Raw genomic sequence first — 27,610 nt, forward strand, 5'->3', positions numbered from 1 at the left:
ACCATCTGCAGGAGGGTGAAAAATAGGGGGCTGAGCACGTCTGTGAGAAATGGCAACTTTGGGTTTGGTCAGCTGGGTCTAACGCTGTTGGTACCTCGGTAATGCAAATATTTGCAAACACTGATTTCTGCCTGGGACAAAACACCTCCCCAGTTGCAAGCTTTCCAGGGGACTTGGTGCCCTGAAAAGACAGAACCAAATGAGGCCAAGTGCAAGATTTAGGTTGCTGGAGAAAAGGTTTGGACAAAATCTTGCATGGATCAAACTTCACACCTAACAGTGTCCGAAGAACGCAATGATAAAATCATGGTAAATGAGGACTCTCTTCAAAGTCACTGTCACTAAAAGTGGCTCTACAGGCAGTTTCTGGATCCTCCTTCTGCACTGCAGCGGGAGACCTCCTGTGTTATGGCTGTGGCTCAGCCCATTACAAAGAAAATAGAAGAGATGTAAAATTCAGAACCAAACATCAAAAAAATCTCAGAATCCAGGGTCACATTGTGCTGAGGTTTATTTGCCCCTCACTACAGCCTGCATCTTGTGAGGAGCTCCTGAAAGCAGTGCTCACTGCACAGCTTGGCAAAGCCAGCCACAAGCACTGTACCCTGCAGCGGTGACCAAACTGGAAATCAGATAGCAGGCAGCATCCCACTTAAACACGGCACACGTGGTCCATACTTCAGGCTACTTTCCAGTATCTCCAGAAAGAGATCTTTTAATTGAAGGCCTTAATGTTTCTCGTTATATTTAAAATTAGAGCGGAACAGCAATAAAATTGGTCATGGAATAGAGACAAGTTTTAAGAGAGAGAATGAAATGTATTTTTCATTTTTACATTGGAGCCCCCTTCAGAAACCCGTGCACATATAATACGTCAGTGCAAGGATTAATAATTAAAGGAACAACAACTGCATGTCTCTGCGATGCACACGAGAAAGCAACAATTCAGGCTGGAGGCTGCACTCTCTGGGGACATGCTGTTTTTGCTGGCATTTCACCTCCGCCTGGTGCTCCTTCTTTATATAGAGAAGTGCTTTCCTGCATCCTCTACCAAGTAACATATCGCCTAGTAATTTGCAGCTGGTGGTTCACCTCAGCATTAACCTGGGAAATTGTATCTATGCTTGCCATCAGGTTGATTTTGGAGGTGTTCACACAGATCGTAAGTGATTTGGATAGATGTGTTTTGGGGTGAAACCCTCCTGCCACCAGCAGGAACCCTCGCCATGTGGTGGTGCTGCTCCAGCTAACCAGACAGCCCGAGGCTGGTGCAACTTGGAGCTGCAGCTACCCAAGACTTGTGGAAAAGTAGGCTCCAAAACTGCTTTCTCTCGCCTCCCCAGAGCCAGATGGATGTCAACAGGCTACTGCGACGAGACGGAGCCTCTCCGTTCTTCAGCGTGGCCCCGGGCCAAGCAGACGCCTGAGCGCGCCGCTCTGCAGAGCTGCCCTGCGGCACCATGCAGCACGCGCCCTCGCCACGCTCAGGAGCACCTCACCGGGTGCTGAAGGCTCGGCCCCCAGGGCGCTGGCATGCTTTGAAGCCCAGGTCCCTCTCCGGCTTGCAGTTTCACTGACCAGGCCCCAACCATGATTCCCCTCCTTCCCCATCTTTCCTTCCTCCATGTTGGTAGTCTCCTTGTTCATTAAAAAAAACTGCTAATTATCTCAGCAGCTTGGAACTGGGTTGCAGCATGGAATTAAAACCAGCTTTTCATTTTGGCATCCACAACCTTGTGTAATTAATAAGAAAAGAGAAAGCCAGAACATGCAGGTCAGCCCTGAGTGTGAGGAGGAGATCGATTGGACACAGCCAGCACCAGCCGTGATGCTCTGAAGCTGGCCTTGGTGAGGATGGGTTGCATTTTGGGGCCAAACCAGGAAAAAAGAGGAGGAGATGAGGTTCTTTCTTTCCTGGTTGTTCCTCTTTGGTTTTTCTCATTTGAGCTTAAAGTCTGGACCAAGCTGAGCTCAGTGCAAACCCTGGTTCTTTGCCACTCAATCTTCTGCACCTCTTTTCTGGGGAAGGAATGGGAAAGCAATCTGTCTAGGCATGACCACATGTTTTCACTGTGTGCCATGCTGAGAAGATCAGGATGCTCCAAGAGAGTGGACTGTTGGAGACAGATGCTTTGATGGAGAAGATGCTTTGATGGAGATCTGGAAGACCCCTGAAGGAACCCAATGGCTAGGAAGTTGAAGGTGGGATCAGCACCACTTGTGCTCCCGCCGGTGACAGATCCTCTTCTGGCCACCTTGGCACAAGCAAGCGGTCACCACGTCCAAACAGGAACACTCCCGATGGCCATGCCATGCTGGGGTGACGCAGCCCTTCCCTGTGGCCACCCAGCGTGGGAGGGCAGAGCCTTTGGGCACCAACACTGGCCTCCAGGAGAGGTGGCAGTGCTAGGACAGAGGGGACAAGACCCTTCTCCCGCCTTGCCAGAGCTGCCAGGAGCTTGTAGAAAGCAAACTTTCCTCCCTCCGTCTCGCCACGCTGCCAATAGCATCTCTGCTCGCGAGCGGCCGTGCCTGCTCTTCAAAGCATTGATTTACAATTTGTTGCTGCTGTCACCGAGGAACTCCCGCTGCTGCTTACTACGGGCTTGCTGCTTTGCCAGGATGGTCCCGATGGGAGCCGAATTGCTGCTGGAGCTGACAGGCCGGAGCAGGAGAGCATCGCTCCTGGGGAGCAACAATACCAAATCGGGGTTCTAGCCCTTTAAATCCGATCCGGTACTGAAAAAAAAAAAAAAAAAGAGCGAGCAGGCAAGCAGGAGAGAGCCTTCAGACTCTTTCAATTAACGCTTGTACTATATTCTGTCTTCTCAAGTAGCGGTAGGCACTCTCACTTCTGGACGACCTCGGGGCTCGCCAGCACCACGGCATGGCTGGGGGCAGCCGCTCACCTGGGACCGGCAGCAGCAGGTACGCGCTGGGGACTGGGGCTGCTGGCACGGCTTCTCCCCCTCTCTTGCTCCCCCTATTCTCCCTCTCTTTCCATTTTTCTGGACAGAAGTCCAACGGCTTGCTGGCCGGCCGCCCGGCGTGGGCAGGGTCGCGCGGTGCCCTCCTGCAGCGCACCTGGGGACACGGGGCTCTGCCTCCTCCCCTCCGCTCCCCTCACTCCCTTTGAAATAACTGCGTGCATGCCCTAGATGCTTTTATTCCTTCCTCTTTAAATCAAAGAGCTGCCACTCACTGGAAGATAAGTTGGGTTACCTATCGCACAAATCACCGGAGAAGTTGCTCCCTGCCACTTTCCTCCAGTTGCCCCCATGGCCACTGGCTCCTCTCCCCGCTGCCTTCCCTTGCACCAGGTGAAGAGAGTTTTGCCACGTCCTTCCATGCGCACTGCACTATCAATGCAGAGCATTTCTGAGGAAGCTGGATCCCGGGGTTTAGGAGCAATGGTGTTGTATTCATTGTGGAGTTTCTGCTCAGCGGCATAACCCATGGCAGCTTTCTCTGGGCTTATAAATTGCCCTTTGGTGGGAACATCGTGCACGGAGAACATTTAACTGCTAACTAGCACATTTGCCAATTGATTTTTCTCTCCCCCTCTGCTCCTAACTGAGTGATCTCTTCATTTATACTTCTACACACCAGAGTTATTTCTTCAAATTATGTATTGCAGCTCCTTCCTCAACGTCTCTGCAAGTGTCTCTGTGCATGTGTGGGATCCCTTGAGCTTAATGAGAGGTGGCTTTTCTCCTTGCAGTTGGGTCCCAGGTGAGCAAGGGTCCCAAGGAGCTCTCTCCCCCACAAGGGGAGCAGAGGTTCTGCCAGGAAAACATTTGTCCTGGTGCCTAGCTGAGGTTAATAACACTTTTGACAAATAGCAGACCTCCTCGAGGCTTGAAATAGGGTTGAAAAAGCAGCCACTAATCTCCTGGAGAAGTGCTAGATTGTGGCCACCGCTCCCCGTAAATCAGGGGACAAGCTGTTTATGTATGGCATGTTGAGATGTTAGCACAGCAAAAAAAAAAAAAAAAAAAACTTTCATTAATCCACTGGAAAAACTCCAGCTAGCTATCATTTTGGAGGGCACTGGGCTTGTTGAGGAGATATTGTGAAGTCAGAATATCTTAAAGCACCTGGGGATTTTGGGGCTGTCCAGCAGGGACAGAGAACTGGGCTTCTTGTCTGCAACAATAACTGCTGTAAATGAAAGAGGGATGGGACAGGGAAACTTCCAAGTGAGCAAGGGAAACAGAGCTGTATGTCAGTATGTGAGCAGCTGAGCAAGCGCACCTGGAGGTATCAGGTGTTTTGTGGGCAGCAATATGTTTCAACTCGAGCAGTCGAAGAAATAAACTCAGAGAGGAGGAGATGCTGCCGGCAAGCAAAAACAAAGATTCTGGGGCAGAGAGAAATCTGCAGTATGGGCTCACTGGTTAATTCATAGGGGTGCAGGACTGTAAATAAATGCTGTGTGCCCCAGGGTTATGCATTTATTGGTTTTCCTGGTCTGTGTTCATTTTGTCAGTGGCTCTCGTATTGTTGTTGCAATGTGTGCTGGTGGTGGTTTGTGACTTTGGGTGACATGATGAGGGAGCATGGCCCTTGCGACCGAGATGCAGGATAATAGCTGCCTTGTTTCCAGCTTGCAGCAGGAGAGCGAGTGACCTGGCAAGGAAACCTGAAAGTGCCTTTAGTTCCGTGGCTACAAAACCTGGTTTGGGGATCTGAGCAGGGCTGCAGGTGAACTTGGACAAGAAACGGGTTTCAAAATCCACTAGCTGTCGTTGATGGCTGTGGGTGGGCAAAGGAGATGCAACAGCAGAGGGGACCCCTTGGGTCAGAGGCCCCCCCTGCAAGGGGCAGCAGCCAGTGATGGGGAGATGCTCCCCACCATGTGGCATCACATGCACCCCCAAGGAGAAGTGCCCCAGTAAGCCCTGTGCCAACAGGAGGGCAAGCAGTGGTGGTGGGATGAAAAAGCCACCCACAAATACAAGCAGGCAGAGATGAATAGAGCAAAACGTACATCTTGGTTCAGCAAAGTGACTCAAGCCTCGCAAGCATGCGGAGGGTGGGGAGTAATTATTTATAGTGCCATCAGCAGAAATAATAGAATGAAATGAAGGGCTGAAAAGTTTTGCTGACTATCAGGGAACACGTTCTGGCATGGGCTGACGTTTCCCAGGCCCAGACCTTTGCATCTCCAGCGCTACCGAGCTTGCAGCCTGGAGCCCAGTGCTGGTGGTGGCCAGTGCCAGCAAACCCTTGCCAGGGTGGGACCCCACCAAAGACAGATGGGGAGCATGGAGGAGCTGAGCTGAACTTGTGTGGAGGATGGGATTTAAAAGCGAGATACGGCTTCCACCCAGGGTCACCTCTGACATCTCAGCTGGGATTTTTCTCCTTGTTGATATTTGGACAAGAGCACAGTGAGCGGTGCTTTGTGGCAGGGGAGGGCTGGGTTTGGGTTCCCATTCTAATTCCATGAACGCTGCGATTAAAACACGGGGAAAGAAAGCCATTTTTGAGATCAGCAGTTAGCATAATCCAGTGCATTGTCCTCTGTAATTAAACTCTGTGTTTTGCGTTTCAATAATGCTCTTGAACCATCATGACAAAAGGAATTAGAGGGATTGGCAGACAGACCCAGGCAGAGAATTGCTCACCTGGCATCACTCAAATTAAAGGTGACCTGCATAAGATTTTCTTTTCCAAATTGAGAAAATTGAGTTTGGGCTCTTCTTTGTGGCAATGAATAGGCCTCTTTTTTCCCTTTCTTTCCTTTCTTTGGTTACAAATGATGAGTAGCATCAAGCTTGTCTCCCCCTCTTTGGGTAGATGTTCTGGAGGGCTGCTGTGGGTGGAAACTTGAACCCCATCAGGCAGCCAGCCCCCAGCATATTTGGTATTTGGTCTCCAACATCCTGCAAAAATTAACCAGGCAATAAGTTTTCTGTAAGCTCGTATCTTCATCCGTGCTTCCCCCAGGCTACCTGATAACACAAGAGACCAGTCTGCAAGTAGGCACAAAGATCAGAGCTTCACAGAAGTCCCAAAGGGCAATTTGCTCTGTCTTGTCCTGCTTGTCAATCTCCAACTATCCAAGATTTTCCTTCTACACACAAGACCTGAATTTCTGAAGAAAGAGAAGGAAAGTAATTCTTTCTTTTTTATCGTAGGTAATAACCTCTCCCACTCTGTCTAGTCTGTACACTGGAAAAAGCAGAAACACAAAAGGCACAGCTCTCATTTTTTGCTTTTTCTTTACCAGCCACCTTTAAACAAAAGAAAAATAGCAGGGTATCTAGAGCAGGAAGGGACCAAAATGGATCTGACTGAGATAAAACCTAAATTTGCTCTTTCTAGCTGCTAGACTCTAATACATTCTTCTGTTCAGAACAAGGGACATATGTCAACCCTATTCTACATCTCTGGCAGGATATTACAGTTTGAATTAGTATGATAAATTAAAAATAGTCATAAAATTCTACAGAGGTCTTAAATCGTAAAAATGTATTGCATGAATGAAATTGCACAGTTATTAAGCGACGTGTTTGAGATACAAACATTAGCGTGGCACCACAGTCTGGAGGGAAGAGAGCAGTCAGGGCCAGGGATGCAGGGTAATCCAGATGTGGGGTTATCTTTGCTGATCATCTGTGTGGTTTAGCTGGATTCAGGTGGCCTTTGAGGGTAGGCTAATCCACCATCTGCTGCTGTATTTTCTTCTTTGATTTTTATCCTTTTTTTTTTTTTTTCTTGAGGATTCTGATACGGTTTTCCCCTTTGAACATAAGCTACTTTTAGTGTATTAGCTAAAACCTACATTTTAATGGAAAGAGGTAAGAGACTGCACAGACAATGTAAAACATGTTTTCCATGACCACCCAGAGACTGCCAAAAATCAATCGTCTACTAGAGGCTGATTTTTAAATAAAGTTAAGCCAATTGTATCAGAAGCCCTGGAGGTCCTTGAAAGCAGGTTTTCAAGAGAGTCACGTATAGATGATGCCCAGTTTGATATAGGTTTCACCCTTCAAATCCTTTTGTGCTGGGACCTGGTTTGCTCAGGAACTGAATTACTCTGAATCTGGCTCTTACCAAAGCATTGACTCCAGACTGAGAACTGCTGAAGTGTTTGGGAGCCTGACTCACTGTTTCAAAGTGGATTAATTGATTCTTAGGAGTTTCACATGCTTTACTGGAAGCTGGCAGGATGTCCCTAGGTGGTTTTGCAGAAGTTTCTCTTGGAGGGCTGTATTGCAAGAGTAAGGACAGGAATGGTCTGGCACACACAGAACTGTAAATGAAACAAGAATGTATTTTAAATGTATTTTTCTTTTTGCTCCATCATAAATACACTTTGGCGAAACAATCTATGAAGCTGGGAGAGTTTTAACTTGAGAAGAGTAAAGGTCTTCCAGGGTTTAAGAAGAACGCTCCTGTGCTGCAACACAGACGTTCTTGGGGAGGAGACACGAGCCTGACTGCCCCAGGGATGCTCGCTGTTCCTATGATGCCCACCACCACTGACACCAGGGAATGACTCCAGAGTTGCAGCCATGTCCGGGAAGAGAAATCCTGAGTGTGTTGGCTGGGGAGGGATCGGCTGCTGGGGTGGATCCTGGGAAGGGCAGAAATTCTGCCATGGCCAAGGGGCTGATGGTGAAGATGAAGTTGTTATGAGTTACAACAAGTGAGTTAAAACCCCTAAATGGATTATAAGACGTGCATTGTGGCATTGCCAAGAAGCCCCTGTTAGCAACCCTTGGTAATGCACACTGGTCCATGTGGTGGCAATGTGCAGAACGTTGCACAGCTGTGTGACATGCTCCTCCTGCGGCACGGCACCCCGGGACATGATGGGGCACCCTGGTGTCAGGAACAGCCAGGAGTCTGCTGCTCCCATCCCACGGAGACCAGTCCAAAGGCCGTCTGCTTTCTGAGTCTCTGATGACCATACAGAGTGGGAAGAAGATTGAGATGTTACAGAGAAGCCTCACCCTTGACAAGCAAGTTGAAAGAGTAGATGATTGATTCTTTTCTCCATCAGATTGGACCACAGACTGAAAGTGCTATTTTGTCCTGTGACCTGCTGATTGAGGAAACACAATCATGTGGTGCTGTCATCAGGAAGTCTGATAAATATTTTATTCCCTCCTGAAATGTCATTTATGAGAGATGCTGGCTTTCTCTGGGAGTACAAGAAGAAGATGGATCTATGGAAAATACTGTCACTGCTCTTTATGACCTAGCTGAACTGTGTAACTTCAACAAGGGGTTTCACGAAGTGATATGGACTTAAATCATTTTTGGCACAAAGGACAAGAAGGGCTCTACCTCAGGTCTCATTTAATGCCTGAGAAAACAATTACAGGTCTAGACAGGCTGAGAGCAACCAGAAGCTTCAAGGAAGCAAGGAAGAGGCCCTGCTAATCCCCTGGTAACACTGACCCTACTTCTGCCCCATGCCAGCTCCTAGAAACCCATCAGATGATGTTCTGGGCCTGAGATGGACCTCCCAAACTGCATAAAGGTGATGCAGGGTCAGCTGCAACTTGGCAAAAACCACTGGTGTAGACAAGCCTTGGCAATCATATAATGAGTGTCCTGATGAGAAAGTCCCAGGCAGAATGGCACAGCTGCAATGTGTCCGTGCCTATCCATGACCAAGACGGCACAGAAGTGCCTGGGACCCTGCAGGCAGATGTGGGTCTGCAGACCTTGATCCCCATGTGTGTCAGCCTGCTGTCATGTTGGCATAGGCCCATAGTTTTCTCCAAGCACTGGTAATTTTCTGGCTTTTCCTGTCTGACAGAGCGAATGCTTGGACTTCTGAAGTCACTTTTGATTTCTTCTGATTGGTGGTTTGGCTTTTTAGGAGAGGGAAGCAAACAGTATTGAGACCCATGAGCACTGATGTCAGAAGGTACAGCTACAGAAGGGATGGTGAAGGGAAGGCTTGCTCTGGGCTTTTCCAGAAATAGTTGATTTTGAAACAAAATCAAACTACTTTTCAGAGAACAGAGCTTTGCAGTGGGCTTTTTGTAAAGCATAACATTATGTCTCTACCTTTGTAATATGGACTGTCCCCAGCACGTATCCCATTCATGTGGTCTCATGTGTTGCTAGAGAAAGAAACCTGAAGAAAATAAGATTTGTTTGTAAAAATAATTGCAGGATCATGTAAGTAGAAGATACGAAGAAAGTATAAAGCTAGAGGCAAGGGTGGAAAACAAAGTGCTGTGATGTAAACCACAGCCAGCACCCTTTGCATTTGTGCTTGTACAACACAGGAGGCTCTTGGTCTATGGACCTGGAGAAACCAGAGTCCATGTGGAGGCTTCTCTCTTACCTTCCCTACCACCGCCTGCAGCCCCTACCAGCACAGGAAGTCACCATGTGCAACAGCTGTAGGACAGCTGGTGGGACGAGGGCATTCTCCAGGTCCTCAATGCCCTCTATTTCTGGGGCCTGCCAGGCGCACCTGCCTGTACTGGAATATGGACCAGTGAGAACAATGCTACCAAAGTATGTGACAAGGCAGAATACCCGTTGCTGTGCAGTGTTTTTGAAGACAAGCCTATGGAAGTCCCTGAAAAACAAACAAACATTTTTTGTGATAATGTGCTTAAGTCAGATTCATCATAGAGGATATTAAAGAACAAATTAGCTGAGTTTCATAGTGTGAATTATGAAAAGAACCTGCTCTGTGCAAAGCATAGGGTCACATTTGATGACTCACTAGGCTTTTTCTTGACTATTAGTTCAATGCTTTATGTCCAAAATGTGATCCACATAAAATTGGTGCAGTCTGATGGAGAACGTCTTCTAGCTCTCAGTGTCCAGCAGCTACAGGAAGAAGCATTCCCTTCTATGTCAGCAGAAAAAAGCCACATAGTCTCAGGGCAATGTTACAGGAACTCCATGCCTTGACATAGCTGCTATACATAGCAAGAACAAATTCCCATTTCACCTAATATCCTGGAGGAGGGCAGGTGCAGCATATACCTTCTCTTACAACTTTCCACCTTCTGTTGGATACTCATGGACACTTCCTGAGCTGGAGGCTATGTCTGTTGCATTTTCAGTGAATTATTTAATTCCTCCTTGAGCCTATTTCTGCTTTTGACCACCATGAAGTCTTCCAGCAAAAATTCTACAACGTAATTGTACATTCTTTGCAAAAATACTTCCTTTCACTTCTTTAAAATCTGCTCTTGGTAATTTCATTGGATACCTCCTAGGTCTGGTGCTGTGAGAAGCAGTATGTATTTGTTCTTTATTGACCTTCCCCATGATGTTGAGGATCTGATAAAATTCTGATTTGATAAGTGTCTGCTACATCCTTTTCAACCACTTCTTTGCCAGATTGAAGGGTCCTAATGTGTTAGTCTATTTTTGTACAGAAGCTGTTCTCTGGCTTTGTTCAACGTCAGTTCCTTCCTCTGACCCTTTCTAGCTCCGTTATTTCCTTTCTGGGATGCACTGAGCAGAAATGTATACATCACGAAAGCACACAATGGATTCAGACAGCAGCATAGTTTCAATTTTGTTCTCTATTTCTTTCCCAGCAACCACTCGCATTATATTTAATCATGGTTATGTGAACTTTGAGTTGATGTTTTCAAGGAACTAGCCGTATTCCTCCCAGTAACTCATTCCTGAATGGTAATCACTAGTTCAGGGCTTACCATATTGTAGGGAGACTACAGGCTATTTTTCTCCATGTGCATTTTTTGCACTGTTTGGCACTGAAATTCAGCTCTTATTTTATTTGTCAGACATTGGGTTTTGTGATTTATTTATTTATTTATTTTTAAACTGCTGCAACCAGTTCTGGTTTGATTATCCTGATTAATTTTGTACCACTAATAAATTTTGTCATCTCACTCGTCACACACTCACAGCCCCCAGATCATTTCTTAATAAATGAGTAGATCTATTGGACAGGCCTCTCTGGGACTGCCATAGGATGCTTCTTTCATTATGAAAACAAATTATTTATCTCTGTTTCTTGCCTTCATTTCCCACCTCCTTCATAATGAAAAACAATGCAAACAATTCATTTAACCTTTCTGCTATGACCTGTCTCTCTTGAGTATGCTTTTTATGCAGTGATCATCTATCAGCCACACCACCTCTCTGGCAAACCTCCTTCCCCTAATGTTTCTGAAGAGGTTTTATTGTTACCTTTTATGTCTCTAGCAAGTTGTTGCTCAAAACCCTTTTTGGCCCGCCATATCGTTCTTTTCCATGCAATTTGTCACGTTCAGGAATCTATTTCCTCTCTTGAACATGACTTGGGCTTTTCAAGAAATGCCTTTTAACTCCTACTCCACTGTGTAGCTGCACAAACTTTTTTTTAACTCTGCTTTGTTTGTCAGTGTATGTTTATTCCAGGCTTGCAATATGGAGTTTTAAAACTGTTATTTTACACTTCTAACTGCTCCTTGCAATTTCTTCTCAAGCAGCTTCTTCATTTTTGATGTACTTGTCATTTTTAAGGTCATATGAGCAACACTTACATCTTGAAGTAGGTCCTGGGCATTTCAGAATCAGACTGAGAGCTGCTTTACTGTGTCTGGACTTGGTGATTTTAGCTCTGCCAGTCAGTTATTTATGATAGTCAAATATTATTTTAGATGTCATGCCTCAAGTGAGATATAGAGGTAGCCTACGCAGCATGTCTTCGCTTTGCAGAGCTCCACCAGTCAGCATCATTCCAGCAAAATCTGAGTGACAGCTGCATCCATATCCCCACCCAAATGGGGATCCCCATTCTTTGACTTCTGACCATTGCAAAAATATTGAAGGCAACAGCTCTGAACAGTGCTCTACACTTCTCCTGACTTTGTATGGTACTGATAAATCAGCAACAAAAGTAGCTGGTTTCCCCTTCCCAAAACCAGCTAGCAGCAATTCCAGCTGCCAGTTGGAGATTGCCTATAGCGCCTCCTTAGCCACCAGTCTGCAGAAGATGGAGCCATGAGGCAGAACTTGGAGTTCAGCCCTTTGCACCATTTGTGTATACCACTTTGACCCAACTCTATTATTTTCCTTTGTTTCTAAGCCACATCTCCAGAAAGCAATAAAACTATTCAGTGGTAGAATGCACCATATTGAATGAAGTTATATTATTAACATCAACTTTTCTATGGACAATTAAAAAACCCTTTCATTTTGAAAACACTGCTACACTGCTGCGGCAGTGGTCATATTAGAGGCAGCAGGACTATTCAAGCTGGCCTAAATTAAGTAATAATTGAAATGTTTGAAAGAAAATGAGTATGGTTGTCAGGGTCAGACTTAAAAATGTTTTGCTAACATCTTGCAGAAAAAAAATGATAAAAATTACAGTGCTGTGTGAGAGATGACTGGGTTCTATTTCAAAGTAAATAAGTAGAGCAGGGAATAGAGAGGGAGAACACACACGAGCACAGTGAATAATATGTATAACCAAATGAAAGATTTTGCACAGTGGTACAGTACGAGGTACAACTTCAGAATATAAAAACAGAAAATATCTAGTTCACAAAAAAAAAAAAAAAAACATACCCACAAGGATGTTTAACAGAACATTCAACTACAATATACAACCCATGCATTTTAGAATATATTTTTAACATAAGTAATTTGGGGAAATGAAGCACCTTTTGATAAATAACATCTTAAATTGCTGCTGCACAATAACGTAAATATTGAACAAGTTGTTTTGCAGAACTTAGCTAGAGTAGCTAGCAAAGTCCTGATGCAGAAAAACATAACTTCAGTAAAGTAGCTTGAATCAATGGCACACGAACACATGTTGAGGTTAAGCAAATGTACTGGTGTTTCTGTAAGTCCTCACACTTACTTTCTTGAGCCAGGGCAAAGCTTTGTGCATGGATCCAGAATACCAGGACAGTCCTTTCTGCTTTGCTGCTGATTTCAGCAGGAACCCCAATTGCTCCATGCTGTAACATTCACTGGTTTATTCTTACTACAGCATAGAACAACCTCCAGAGGAGCGTTAGTCAAGGTGCTAGGAAAAGGGTTTTGGTTTTCAACAAGTGAAGCATACTTCTACCATGTTTCTGAATGCTGGGCTCAAACTGTATCACTATTAGAGCTCTGAGGACACTAATTACCATAAACAGCCTCACCTGGATTCCACCCATGGTCTCGCAGCCTATTTAAGCTCAGCCCCAGGCCTTCAGGCCCTGTATGAGGTGTGCTGGAGACATGTCTGTGGCTGGCTGGTTTCTGCCTACTGGAAGGCTCTCAGACCTGTTGTAGGTAACTATTCTTCAACCCTGTCTCCTAGATGGCTCCCAGGCCCACCCTGCAGCTCTGTTTCCAGGCTTCTGACTGAGCTCCAGGGGTGGACCTTGGTCCTAGTTTCTCACCTTATCTGATGTTGTTCCTTGGTCCTGTCACTAATGCTCATCTCTGCTCATCATGTTCAGGTCCTGTGGTTGGTGAGCCAGAACACCTGGCTTCTGGTTCTTTTCTCCCATCACGTAGCTGATCCACCTCTGCCACTCCCTGACAAATCCATTCTTGACCAAATGTTTCATCACTGAAACTCTCCTGCTAAGTTGGTTCATGTATAAATAGTAGTGGTGTGGATTGGGGTTGAGCGTGGCTTTGTGGCTATAACTGAAGCTATGAGTATTGGGAGTAATATGTGAAAATGTGGTTGGAGAAGCATCATTAGCTAGATGGATGAGCATATTTGTGTGCTAAAGTAACTACTGAGTACCATCCAGTTAAGCCTGGACATCTCCTATATGCCAAGGTCTTGATTTGTGTAGCCTGTTGATAGTGACTGAAGCTCTGAGTTTGAACTAGCTATTTGCTGTTCTGTGTTTATTTCATTGGACTTCCAGTGTTGCCGTCCTAATAAACACCTACTAAAGCTCCGCTTAGATCCAGCCCTACCAGATTTTGACCTAAACCCTCTTTCGTCTTCCTTGCTGCTGCCTGCACTCTGGGTTGGGTCTCTGAGGATGGGAGCCACCTGCCCTGTGCAGGGTGATGAACTGGTGGTTCCACACTTGCAGCAGCATCTCTGGCAAATTAGCTTCAGCACACAGCAATTGTGTTAGAGAAGTCGGGTGAAAGGGAGCAGTAATAATTTCCAAGCTCTGCCAACAAAATCCCCTTCAATTTTGTTGTCTTCTTGCCTTTTTTCCCCCCCTCTCCATACCTTGGCAAGACTCTTTCCTGTTTTTCTTTCATTACATGGCAAATGCACAATATGAACAGGAGGTCATGTACTCCAAATCCTCATTTTATATTTTTTCTGACGTTGCCAGTTGCTTTTTCTAAAGACTATGAATAATGTGCAAACTCCTTGTTGGGTAACAGTTATAATTAGATGCTTTCTAAATTTCCAAGAGCTTTGAAGTTCTTAGCACGCTTCTTTCCTAATATCCTGTGGCTCCATATTTATGCTAATAAACTGTGTTGCATCCAATTGACCCTAGAACTGCTGCCCTGAAGCAGGTTTGGAGCTTAGTATACAAAGGCAGAAAGGCATAGTTGGAATGTAAGATCCAATGTGAGTATCCCACAATGTCTGGATTTATAGGGAAATAAGATTTCTGAAAAGTCTTGCCAGGCTGATCTCCCTGGGCAAGATTTTGCACCCAGTGTATTTCAAGATGCATTGCTGTGGAAACCACTGCCAAATGATGATGTCAGGCAAGAAAGGCTCTCCCCTCCCCGCAGATGCTTCTGCAGTGTAGTTGTCTTGTGGCTATTGCTATTTCCATGCAGCAAGTAATTTCTTCCAGGGAACTCCACAGGGAGATTTCATTGTGCAAATGTTCTCCCAGGAGAGCTTTCAGTACCAGCCCAGGTACAGAGGAAGAAATAAGAAGCTTCTGTTTCAGATCTGTGTGGAGAGATAAACATGGGTAGGTGGACAGGAAAAATATGATGTGCTGCCCATGAAAGTACAAGTGAGTGAACTTTCAAATGGATGGGGGTGAAAGAAGTATAGGGAAGGAAAAAAAAATCTCAGCTACATTAAGACAAAGCTGACAGCTATTTTCCTCTGCCAAAATGGTACCTTCTGGTTTTAGTTTGAAAATGTAGTTTTGGATCAGCTGACAGTTCTTGAATTTGGTGAATTCAGACTGAGGGAAATGGCTCACTTTTCAGTAGATTATTTCAGTTTGCATGGGAATTTCTCCAGTGGGTGGAGTGAGGAGCTGAGTAACCCACAGCTCTGGGGTGGGAGCAAACAAGCCAGCAAGGCCTGCTGGAGACAGCAGAATCAGCTGTAAACCCAAGCAGGGCCCAGCTCCAGGCTGCAGTACGGGTCCTGTCCGTGACCCCCTTCTCCTGCCCCCTGGGCAGGCTGGATGTCTTGTGGTTCTTGACCATGTGAAGGCTGTGATGTGCAGCCCCTTGGGTCAGGGATCTGTGCCAGCTCTGCTGATCCAATAGTGAGTCAGAAGGTGGGCTGTGCTGCCTAAAGGCATCTCTCTGTTCGTTTTGAAAGAAGGTCTTGAGCCAAGGACTCTTGTTTCCTGCTGGAGTTGCCTTGAAGCTTGTCATGTCTTTGGGTGGATTTTCCTTAGGTTTTCCTGCTGCTGCTTTGCACTGTATAAATATTTGAATATTGATTGCACGTGAAGAATAACAGTCTGCCTGCTCTTTCCTGGTAGGACAAGATGTATGGGCTCTACTCTGTCCTGTTGAGTATTTAAGCATTTCTCATCACGTGAGCTAGGAAAAGACTAGCTCCTGGTTTCTGATAGTTTAGGCCTTGCACTTTGCTGTTCTGCAAGTGGCCAACTGAGCTCTTAGGCATGGGTCACCCGCATCCCATGGGAGCGGCTGAACTGGACAGGGCTTGGAGTTGAACAGAATGTGGCAACCACCTCCTCCTTGCAGTGAGCAGTGGTGTCTGGTGAACTTAGCCGTGCTTGTCAAATGTTCTTGGCCTTTATCAAGTGCCAGAAAATGAAGTGTTTTTGCATTAGTCACAATCTTTTGTCAGGTTTGCTTTTTCTTCATTGGCTTAGAGCCGCACATGAATTTGGAACTGGAGCAAGCTGAACTTTAACTTTAGGTTCTGCCACTGAAAAATCATTTGCATGACCCTATGTTGTCATTGATGCTTGGATGGACTGAAGATGGCAAAGGCTGGAGGGGCTTTCCCTTTACCATTGCACAATAAGGCACATGAGCTGCAGGTTGTGCATTTCAACAGCAGACACACAGCATTTGTTCCAGCCACGGATTTGCCTTTACAGAGGCTATTGCCCAGCCCGAATGCTGCCTGGAAGTGCCTAGTAAGGGAGCACTTCTTCCTGAGCAGAGAAGTATGCCCGTGGTGGTGTACTTCCATCCCTGCCAGAAGCAGAACTCCAGCTTATGACCGGCCTTCTCACTGCTCTAGGTGCCGAGTGCACTTCTTCAACCTCTTATCCAAGTTAGAGAGAGGGTGGCATAGGCATTAAGAAAAATCCTTACATCAAAGTCTGTGGAAGCCCTGGTAGCTACCTTGGATGCTATTGAACACCTGATGAATAAATGTGCTCTATGTATGTGTTGTGGTTTAGCCCGGCTGGCAGCCAAACACCACACAGCCGTTCACTCACCCTCCCCCCTCCCTCTCCGGGATGGGGGAGAGAAACGGGAAAGTGAAGTCTGTGAGTTGAGATAAAGACAGTTTATTAAGACAGGGAAAATAATAACAATAATAATAATAATAATAATATTAATAATAATAGTATTAATAGTAATAATGTGTACGAAATAAGTGATGCACAATGCAATTGCTCACCACCCGTTGACCGATGCCCAGCCTATCCCCGAGCAGCCGGCCCCCCCCTCCACCCTGGCTAGCCACCCCTATATATTGTTCAGCATGACGTCAGATGGTATGGAATACCCCTTTGGCCAGTTTGGGTCAGCTGTCCTGGGTCTGTCCCCTCCCAGCTCCTGCTGCATCCCTAGCCTGCTCGCTAGCAGGACAGAGCGAGAAGCTGAAAAGTCCTTGGCTTGGTGTAAGCACTGCTCTACAACAATTAAAACATCAGCATGTTATCAGCACTCTTCTCATTCTAATCCAAAACATAGCACCCTGCCAGCTACTAGGAGGAAAATTAACTCTGTCCTACCTGAAACCAGGACAGTATGCAAGGGGCAGTGAAATATCTCCCTCCCCTCCCATAGGCACTCTTCCAGTCCACTCTCGTGGAGAGCGAGGCCCTTTCCTCTGCCTGCTGCCATGAAATGTGCCTTCACTGGAGAGAAAAATGAGATGTGAAGAAAATCTGGAGATCCAGATGTCTCAGCAGCAGAGGTGCAGTCCAAACTCTGTCCTTCATGGCTTGTAATGAGGAGCCTTGGAGTGAGTGAAAGCCCTGACCCCCAGCCAGCCATTGTACCTGCTCTCACCTATTTCCCCAAGAGGTGAAGTCTGGAGCAGCTGCTGATTTTCATTTTCAGTCTTAGGTTTGGAGCTATTAATAAGCCTGGAAAATAACTACGTGTTCTCTGAATTATGTAACAGATGTTAAATTCCCCAAGATGAAGAGGTGTCAGCCTGATGGAAGAAGTGATGTGAGGGCCTTTCTTTTTACTTTGAGCTGGATTTCTTCTCTTGTTAGTGAAATCGGCTACTTGCTGGTGGAGGTAAAACAGAAAGTTAGTGTCACTCCACCGGTTCTGACCCAACCCCACTGTCCCCCTTCCCCCTTCACTTTGCACCCATATTTATGCATTTCTTGCCTTCCTCCAGCATCAGATTGTGAAGATGGTGCCATCCAAAATGAAGTCCCATTGAAAGAATGTGTTGTGATGAAGAGCTGTTGAGTGAGTCACTGTGATCGTGTTGGCAAAGCGGGCTGTGAGGCAGGCCAGACCCTTACATTTGGCATGAGAGAGTGAAAAGCAAAAGAGGAAAGTAAACTTAGGGCCAGGAGCACTGCAGCGCTTGGCCAGCCAGCTGGGCTGGGTTGCAAATGCTTTCCTACTTAACCATTTTGGTGACACAGCCCCACCAAAGTGGGGACATTTCCATGCTGTGTTCACAGCCACATGAGAGTACTGGGAGACAGGCTTAAGGCGCATGGAGAGGAGGTGACCTGTGCAAGGGATTAAAAAGGGTTTAACTTCTTTACTTTTTTAAAAAAAAAAAAACAACCTTTTTTTTTTTTAAGCTTCTCCTCTTCCTGGTTGTTTTTGACCCTACAAAACCGTAAAAATTTAGGAGGAATTTAACCTGGTAGGGACCCTTAGTATCTCTAGTCCATCTCCTGCCCAGAGATGTGCAGGGCCTTCTCCTTCCTGAGGATAGAGATCCCATGACCTCTCGGAGTCCTGCCCCAAAGCTGCATTACCCGCTGAGTGATTTCATTATTTTTGGTGTGACTTCACTTGTTTCCACTTGTTCCTGTTGCTCCTTGCTCTTTCCCTTCACACACGACATACTCCAGTTGGATCATACTGACTTGCCACGGGGCTTGCTCCCATGAGCTGTTGTCTCTTCAGTCCTGGAGGATCCAGCACAGGCTCTGGCTGGTGGTACCGAGGCGAGGGGAGACTCCTTTCCTTGTCACAGGGGATGGCTGCGAAATGCTAAGGGAAACTTCCACAGCCTGGAGGTTTGTGCCCACCTCTGTTTGTACACACAGTCCATCTCATGAGTATATCTTTTTCTTTTGTTTGTGTTTTTTTTTTTTTAGAAACTTGCTTAATTAACACTCAATTCAAACCAGTAAAATTTTTAAAGCAGCTTAAAATAGTTTTCTTCTTTTAGATGACATTTTTCCTATTTCTTGCCACATTTATGGCTAGCATTAGTTACTCATTTCTAACCTAAAATGAGCAGGAAAGGGTGAAGTTAGTTTCACTGTGGTATGCTTTCTGCATGCAAGAGAAAGGGGGGTTGGCAGAAGACTGCCATTGCCAGGGCTACCACTTGTGTCCCCACTCTCCTAGGCTGAGCACTTGCAGCTCTGCATGGGGAAAGGTCCTCAGCAGGCCCCGCTGCCATTTAACCAGACCCGAATGGCTCTCTTCCTAGGATCCCTCCTCTGTGCTTCTTGGTGCCTTCTATAAAGATGGAGGGAAGCTGTCACCAGCTCTGTGTAACACAGCTGAGCAGTCCCTTGGGTTAGACATTTATAAATGTGGATTGAAGACATTGGCCCCAAGGGTACCACATTTTCTGTGGGTGTAGATACACAGCGAGACTAATAAATCAGCCTCTGCGCTAATAGAGATGCCTGCACTCTTGACTGTGACCCCGCTGGCTGCTCTCTCTGAGGGGTGGCTTTGCTCAGACATTTATTTCTGTGATCTGCTGTAGCGTTTCCTGTCATCCACCCACTGTCATGACAACTACAAGTGTTCATTGCAACACACCGTGCCCTTTCCTCCTGGGGATGCTTCTGGGGAAACAGAGCTCAAGTCAGAACAGGCTCGCAGGGGAAAATCCTGCTGGAGGTGTGAGCCACGTCCTCTTACCACTGATGTTAGCATGATCAGAAGTGTGTGTAGAGAGTAGCCCTCCTGAATCCCTCCCTCATTTTTCATGTCCTGTACCAGGGAGCGGAAGAAATTGCTGAAAGTGAGCTCCTGCTAGGTGTGAAATTCAGCAGCCTGTGAATGCTGTGGGGATTCCTCAAACATCAAGGTCTAATCTGGACAGCCGGGCACAAGCCCAGCTCCCCCAAGGGAAGAACTGGCCAGCTTTGATTGTTGGCCACTCTAAGGGGGTAAGAAGGAAGACACAGAGACCAGGGGACCCAATTTTGAATGGCTTTACTATTTCCCCAGGGTTCCCCTTAGCTTGTCCTTCAGGAGCAGTTGACAGCTTTGCACTCTGTATTATTCACTGCTTGTTACTGATTAATGGGCTTTAATGTCATTACTTATTTCATTATCAAGTCAATCTGGAAGACCAGCCATTATCTAGAAAAAACAAAACACCAAAAACACTATTTCTTTCTGACATTAAGTGGTTGGCTAGCAGGCTAAAGTGCAAGGTTCATGTTTAAGAACAAGACACTATTAGCAGGAAAACTTGCAATGAAAGCTGTCTGTAAAGCTGCGTTATCCAGACATAGAGTGGAATCCAGCTATCACAGGAGGTGTTGCAAAAACACAGTGATAAATGAGGTAGTCCAAAAAATATAAGGACCAAAATGAGAGCCCAAGTGGAATCTCAGGGTCGGTCATAACAGTGCTAGTAGTGGTAATAATAATCATACACCTTGGAGGTCTGGTCCGGGGTCAGGACTCAAGTGTGCGAGGTGTAATGCAATTGCAGACAAAATGGTGAATAATTTCTTGCTTCAAAGCACTTAAAAACCAAATACAAGGAGAGCAAGGCCAGCGACGGATGGGCAGGGGAGAACAGAGGTAAGGGTGGCTGGCATGAGGAGGGGACATCGCAGTGCACCAGCATTTTGGGCTGTTAGGGATGGGGGTTTGGGAAGGATAAAGGTGCATGTGCGGATCACTTTGGGGCACTGCCCCAAGTGGAAGGTCCAGTACAGGAGAAGGAATAAAGTGCTTCAGAAGTGTAACAGGCCTGGTAGCAGCTGATGTTTCGGGGTGACTGACAGTGTGGGTTGATGTCCCATCAGGGAACTGGAGATGGCAGCCCACTAAGCTGCAAGCATGGAGGGTCCTGGCAGTGGGGACCCCCATTTATACTGGTTGCAGAAGAGAAGGGGGATCCACTGTGAGGTATGCCCATGGTGGTGGGGAATGGGCTTCACGGATGTCTCTCAGATGGCAAGGCAGCAGAGCCCAGCCTGCGAGGATGGACAGTGGAGGCTTGGCGGCACAATGTGGGAGGTGTTGGTCTTAGAGGGCTGCACATCACAGTGGGGGGGAAATGCTTGTGGAAGGGGATGCCCTGCCTGAGGGCTTGGAGACTGGGTGCACTCGGTGCAGGTGGGCACGCTGCAGAGATACCAGCACGGTTCTCAGCTCCTGCTCTTGCAGGGGTGTTCGTGCCCACCTCCCTGCAATGCGGGAGCACTGGTCTTGCCCAGCTTGCTCTTAGGAGCATCTGGGTGGACTGGCAGCAGTGCATGGTTGTGCCCAGAGATGCATGTGGATGCTGCAGGTCTGCTCACAACTACTGGGCTGCAGCTGGAGCCAGCCCTGGATTTTTCATTTGATCCATCCTAACTCTGCATTGCAAAACATATGAGCAAATTGCTGCTGCCCCCCGGAAGGAGCAGGGCTGTGTCCCAAAGCATACTATTCCCATGGTGTTTAACATTCTCTGCAAAACCAGCTTTTATTTAGAACTGAACATCTGTTCCAGATGTGGTTATTCACTGCCTGTGTCACTGCGCTCCTGCCATTGTTGTCCTGCTCCACAGTGAAAGGCTGGCATGAATTATTGAAAGATTGAATTTAAATAAATGATAAACTGGTACAGTGCATGCAGTAAGTTTCTGTCAACTCCTTACAGAGTCACACTGCTCGCTTCGCTCTCCCCATGATGAGCTCGCGCACCTCCGTGAACCTGCCGCTGCATCTGCCTGATGGGGCTGATCGAAGAGCGTGGAGAGGGGCAGCCCAAGCATGAAGGTGGCCGAGGGGACGAGTCGCCCAGGGAGACGGAGGAGCTGCAGGAGAGGAGCAGGCAACCAGAGTTTCCCTCCTGGCAAGTGGCTTTCTCATCTCAAACCGTTCCTTGCAACAGCGGTGGGAGGACAGGGCAGGAGGGATGCTGCTCCCGAGGGTGGGCAGCACTGGGGACCGGCAGTGGGTGCACATGTTGGGAATCTGATGGTGTAAATGGTCCTTGGCCAAAATCTTAGAGTAAATCCTCATCCCGCATCTTTGTGGGACTGTGCCAAAAGAAAACGTGTCCAGAGCACCTATGTGTGCATGATGTGTGGGTGAGGGACGCTCTGGGATCAAGCCCGTGGAGGATCTGTACCAGCCAAGCCCTCCATTTTTGTTGGCGCTCAGCTGGGAAATCCAAATGGATTTTTGGAAGCCTGGTAATCTTGGAAATTGATCTCCCTCTGCCCCCCCCACCCCCCCTTCTTCACCATTTTGAAAAATGGCTTGACTCACAGTTGCAGGAGGCTGTGGGGATTCACAGCAGACCATCTGTTTCAGCTGTTAGCAGTCATTAATTTTTTTCATATTTTTTTGCTGCTTTTGAGATACTTGGGGGAAAAAATATGTTCTTGATGGCATTGGAGGACTTCAAAGTCACTTATATTTTTTTTTTTCCTCAGAGAAACGATATACAGTGGATGCAGTTGTTATGAAAGAATTACATTTTTATTGGGTTTTCTAAATGGGGATTTCTGTCTCCTGTGGACAAGCAGGAGAACGTGGTGTCCTGTTTATCTCCTTTCCACCATACATTCACCTAATACCTGCCTTGTTTCTGTACTGCAATACATCCACTAAGGAGGTGGTTTTTTGTTTTTTTTTTATCTTCCCTCTTCTGGTTAAACTCTAATACAGAAAGGTTTTCTTTTACAAAATATACCACGATATATTTTTAAGCCACTGCATTTCTGGATTCTGCATTGCTGATTAAATCAGCCTTATTGTCTCCAGTTATTCTACCCAGAAACTGGAAAATTACTTAACTCCTTGACAGGTGTTCACAGCTGATGGCTCAGATTTGTGGATCGAGTACCAGGGCATATGGCATGACAAATAATAGAACAAACTAATCCTATTGACATTGTCCGCCCTGCAGCCTATGCACATTTATCCTTGTGCCTTGCTCTTACTGAGCAAGAGCCCATTCCCTGAGATAGCTTCTCTTGGAGATGTTTCTCCCAAGACACAGACCAATGAGTTTGGGTCATCGGGGTTTGAGCAAAGTGAGTTTGTGCTGTTTTGCAAGAACCTGTGAAATGGCAAAGGCTGATCTTGCACATGCACTGTGTGGACATCTGCAATGGGGAGATGGTGGCAGCTCCTCCAGAGGATGCTGAGTGCTGGCTTCATCCGGACATGAAGCTGGAGCCTGATAACAAGTAGAGCAGAGAGCTCTGTGCTGGGCACACAGTTAGGCTGGTTTGGGCTGTGCATCCCGAAAAGGAAGAGCTGGGTGGGTGACATCGGGCTACAGCCACAAAAATGTCTGGGACAGAAGGCACGGCAATGGCCTGGATATAAACCTACTCTGAAGTCTTAGATGGTCGGAGACTGCAGAACAGAACCTGGGTATTTCAGACCTCTCTGTGACACTGGGGAGAGGTGACAGCCAAAGCGCCGTGGAGTATTTCCAGCCCTCCGTTAGGGCTGCAGCTTTCAGCAATATTACAAATGTGTCCTGGAAAAGGCTCCTTTGCGCTGGCCAGAGAGCCGCCGCTGTTTCTGGGCTCAGGAGCTCATCCTGCTCTCAGCAGCTGGCATGGGGCGAGCGCAGCGTGTGGCGGCTGCGGAGCCAGCTGGCACCTGGGGACACCGCAGGGGGACGGTGGCTGGTCCTTTCCCATGTCCTGCTGCCTGCGCTAGGGTGGCATGTGCTGGTAAAATCCAAGCATCTCCATAGTGCAAGACAGAGTCTGTGGGATGTGTCCATTGAGCTCAGCATTGGGTCTATAGTATGCATTTTGGAGTATGGTCTGGACACATGCAAACGGTCTGCATGTGGAGGAGCAGGATGTGTCCCTGCCTGCACAGGCACGTCCCTCGCTCTCATTCTGAGCAAGGTGCCTGCCCTGGGAAACCTGAGGGCAGTGAGCGCACTGCAGCGCTGGCTGGAGGTAGAGGAATGCGCATCTGGAGGCTTGGGGATGTTTGGTGCTGGTGTGGTTTTTGTTTGGAGGCCTTTTCCTTGCTGATTGACTTAATTAAAATTAAAAAAAAAAAAAGGCAGACAGGATTCAGCTTTTTTTCTTTTTAAAAAAAGAAGTGCCTCACTTTTAGGGCTGCAGAACTGATTTTCATTTTGAAATTTCTTCCAATATAATTTTAAAGTTCCTCAAAAAAAAAAAAAAAAAAATCCAAACTGCAATGTGAAAAGAGGTGTTGGCTTTTGTAAACAAACCAAAGCAAACTCAAATCTATTAACTGACTAGAACATTATTTTCTGTTTTAAAAGGTCAATTTTCTGGAGAAAAAAAAAATTAAAGCAAAGATAGATATATATAGTTTTAATTTTATTTTTTTTCCCCGTGGCATCTAAACTACTCTTCATGGTTTTGCCCTAGCATGGAAAAATCTGGGGTAGCACTGCGCTGGGGCATGCTCTCCCCCTTTAACTTACACAGGCTTTCTGGTGCATGGCAGGAGATTTTCAGATTTGATGACAAGGGAGGAAGATAACTAGTGCTCCCAGAGCCCACATGTGTTCTTCAAGCCCCTACACATGTCTGCATTTGCTTGTGGCCATCCTCCTCCCTCCATCAGGTCTGACCTTGGTGTGCCCAAAAATCACTGTCCAGCTTCCGAGTCAGATGCAAAAGAAAGAAGAGGAAGAAAATATATTTCCATCAGGAAATTTGCCTATTAACACCCCAGATACAAAAATCTCAATGGAGCTTTTCCCCTCCAAACCAGCTAAAATGTCTCTCACTGATGGGAAGTCTAAAAATAAGTGAGTTCTCCACAAACAGTTTAAAGATGTTGAAAATGAAAAGCAACAAAGGATGTAGAACGTATGACTCACTAAATTACAGGGCTATCTTTCTAAGAGCAAAACAAAACAACAAAAAAAAAGCCCTCCCCACTGAAATTCATTGTGAGTTTTCTGGGTTTGGTTTGGGGCTGTTTGCCTCGCAGTGCTGGTGCAGACAGTCATCTTATTTTTGTGGGCTAGCAAAGGGCTCAAAGCCTTCCCCATTTTCATTACACAGTGTGCCAGAGCTCTGTGTAAATAAGGAGCGTAAAACCAGCCTGCTCAGTGGTGTGAACAGGAGGTGCTTTTCTCTCGCACATGGGCATTGTTGCTGAGCTGGGAGCCGTGCCCCTTGCAGGAGCTCGCTGGGTGTCAGGCTTGCAGGGAAGAGCTTGTGCGTGCACCAGCACATCCTTCTGGCCTCGGCGTAGCTGCCACTGTTTGGACTCTCGGTTGGGAGCAAGCAGATTTTTGTGGGTGTAATCGCATTTGTCTGTAGCTTCAGTTTGTTGAGATAATGTAATATAAGGAGTTCTCTTTTTTTGTCTCTTTGAAGGTGTCGTTTTGTGATGAGCTCCACTACATTGGACTCTGTTGCAAAACTGAAGTTTTTTTTAGTATTTGCAGATGAGCTTGAATCAAAATCTTGGTGTCTGAGACAGCAGGAGAGGGATGGACTTTTGCCAAACCTATGCCTACATCTGATGTTTGCAGCCAGCCCCAATCTCTCTAATAGGCTGAAATGAAGCCTTGGATTCAAGCAGATGGTGGGGCTGGAGATGTGACTCTGCCAGCGCTGCTGCAGCCCAGACCTGCTGTCAGTGCATGCAATACTATCTCCGGTGCTTGAAGAGGCTTTAGGCTGCCCTTTCTACCCATCATGATCAGTGCCTTTGTCTATCCTCTTCCCCTGCAGCAGGAAGAGGATGGGGTGCAGGAGAGCCCAGCACAGCGGGGCAGCAAGATGCTGCTTCCCTGAGGCCCTGCAGCGTTCAGCAGGCTTGTCTCCAGCACAAAGATCCCATTGATCAGTACGAGTGAGCCTAAATAACCCATTGATCAACACATGCAAGCCCAAATAACCCATCGATCAATGCATCAGTTGTGCGTGTCAGCAGGTGCGTGGAGGCTGTGCACAGCAGTCGTAAAATCCTTGAGCAGAGCTCGCTCAGCAATGATTTAGTCTAGATATTTAGTTCTGAAATGTGCTAATTAAACTTCAGAATAAACCACCCAATGCAAAAGCACGATGAATAAGAAGTAAAAATAAAAGTTTCTCCTGGAATAATTAACCATCATCAAAACGTGAAAATCCAGGCTAGGGAGCAATTGTATGCCTTCCACAAAGCGTTTAATCAGAAATAATGTGATGAAATTAAGCAATACAAAAAAATTAGGCTAAAAGTTGAGAAACTAATCCCACTTGTGAGAGCCATTAGACCATGCAGTGCTCTTGAACCCTCTCCAGGGAGCAGCTGAACATGCATTTCTTGGGACATCTACAGTTGGAGTGGACCGAACTCCCCCCAGTACTGTTGGCAATAATTACGGGCCTCCTCACTTCAGTGGCCATCACAGACCTTCTGTAGTTTTTATTTCAGTGGGTCGCTCCTGACTGAGCACAACTACTTAATTTCAATAGAGGACTTTCTCTAAGGGACCTCTAAGTTTGACCCTTACAGACTTTACATCTAGGTAACGTATGGGATATTTTTAAGACACCTGCCTCTACTCAAATCATTCACTGGCTTGCCCTGCCTCCTCTTGGACGCCACGTTTATTGCTGCCATGTTTATTGCCAGCTCACCGTTCAGCCACTGCTTTCCTTCGTCTAAAAAGACATTGAAACTGAAATTAAGACCTTGTGGTGCCTCATGGCTGTGGGTTTGCTGAGCGTCTCCCTGCGAGCTGGGAGGTACCCAACTGTAATCAGTCTGACTGGTGTACAGTAGCTTGAAAGCAAATTACATCGAGCGATAATCCACTTGTTATTAGAGCGATGGCTCGGTGCTGACAGTGACAACCACCACCAGTCCCCAACAGGCAGCCGGGCAGGTCTCTGACAACAACCTGCCCTACCTCGCATAATTTTTCAGTGCTTTGCTTTGTCACATTAGTGTTATATTGTCTCTCACCGTATCATTTTCAGGAGTGCAATGTGGACATCGGGGCGCTGATTTCCAAGGCGGCCATCACCTTCTGGACAGCGCTCCCTCCTCTTGCCACCCCTGTTGGTACTAAGGACAGGTTCTTAAAAACGAGGGTCTGGCAGGATCTGCTCTGGGTTCTCACAGAGAAGAAAAGGGCCAGAGGCTGGTCTTATTTACACAGGCACGAGTTTGGAGTTATTCTGGATATGTTTAGGGATTAATGAGAGCTTGGTCCTTTAACAATTTTTAATAATAAATATATAACCCTAATGGATTTTCCAGCTACTGTATTGAGCTGTGAAGCTTGGAACCTTTTTGGCTAATGTCTTCCAGAGCTGAAGGAAAGGAAATTAGCTGAAAGCAGGGAATAATGTGCTGCAAGTGAGTGGGTTTTACCCCGCGTTACTCATGTATGCAGCCCGGATGAAGCTTGGGAAGTCACTTGTGAAAGTTGCTTTGTGGACTGGGGGAAAAAAAAAAAGAAAGAAGTAAAAGGATGCAAAGAGGTTGATCCAGGTCTCACCCTGATGAAACATTCAGCTTCCCCTGACAGTGCTGAGAGCCAGCTTGCAGGAGCAGTGTCCTCACTAGACACAAAAATGCTTCATCAGAATGGTAAAATTGCAGGATGTAGCCAGGCCTGAACACCCCAATGGTTTGTCAGGGACTTGGACTATTGCTAAATTCCTGCATCTCCATCCAGGCCCTGGACAGGGCAAGCAGGCAGCAGGACACAGAAATCCTGTGGCTGGGCATTGCAGCTGAGCTGGCAAAGCAGTGGTTTGATAATCGATGGAGATGGGATTTCTAGTACATAGAGACCAGCTAAAAAAAAATAATCCTCTGCCCCTGGTTCCTGGGCTGGTGACCATATCCCTTCTGATGGTAAAATCCCAGTGTGGGAAATGTGGTGGCCACAAGGCTGAAA

General features: G+C 46.6%; 1 protein-coding gene across 3 annotated transcripts in view; it reads left to right on the forward strand.

Moving 5' to 3' along the window:
* The first annotated feature begins 1,281 nt into the window (after nt 1-1,281).
* CALN1 (calneuron 1) overlaps nt 1,282-27,610 on the forward strand; it is a 155,289-nt gene continuing 128,960 nt past the window's right edge. Inside the window, exons 1-2 of one of the 3 annotated variants that reach the window (XM_040532559.1) lie at nt 1,282-2,928; nt 21,404-21,598. In XM_040532559.1, the coding sequence (XP_040388493.1) occupies nt 21,477-21,598 (122 nt within the window). In that variant the 5' untranslated portion in view covers nt 1,282-2,928; nt 21,404-21,476. Of the gene's footprint in view, nt 2,929-13,168; nt 13,243-21,403; nt 21,599-27,610 lie in introns of those variants that run through there. The other 2 variants (XM_040532561.1, XM_040532560.1) reach the window with 2 other exon arrangements.

This window comes from Cygnus olor, chromosome 20, assembly GCF_009769625.2.
Source record: "Cygnus olor isolate bCygOlo1 chromosome 20, bCygOlo1.pri.v2, whole genome shotgun sequence".
Taxonomy (NCBI): Eukaryota; Metazoa; Chordata; class Aves; order Anseriformes; family Anatidae; genus Cygnus; species Cygnus olor.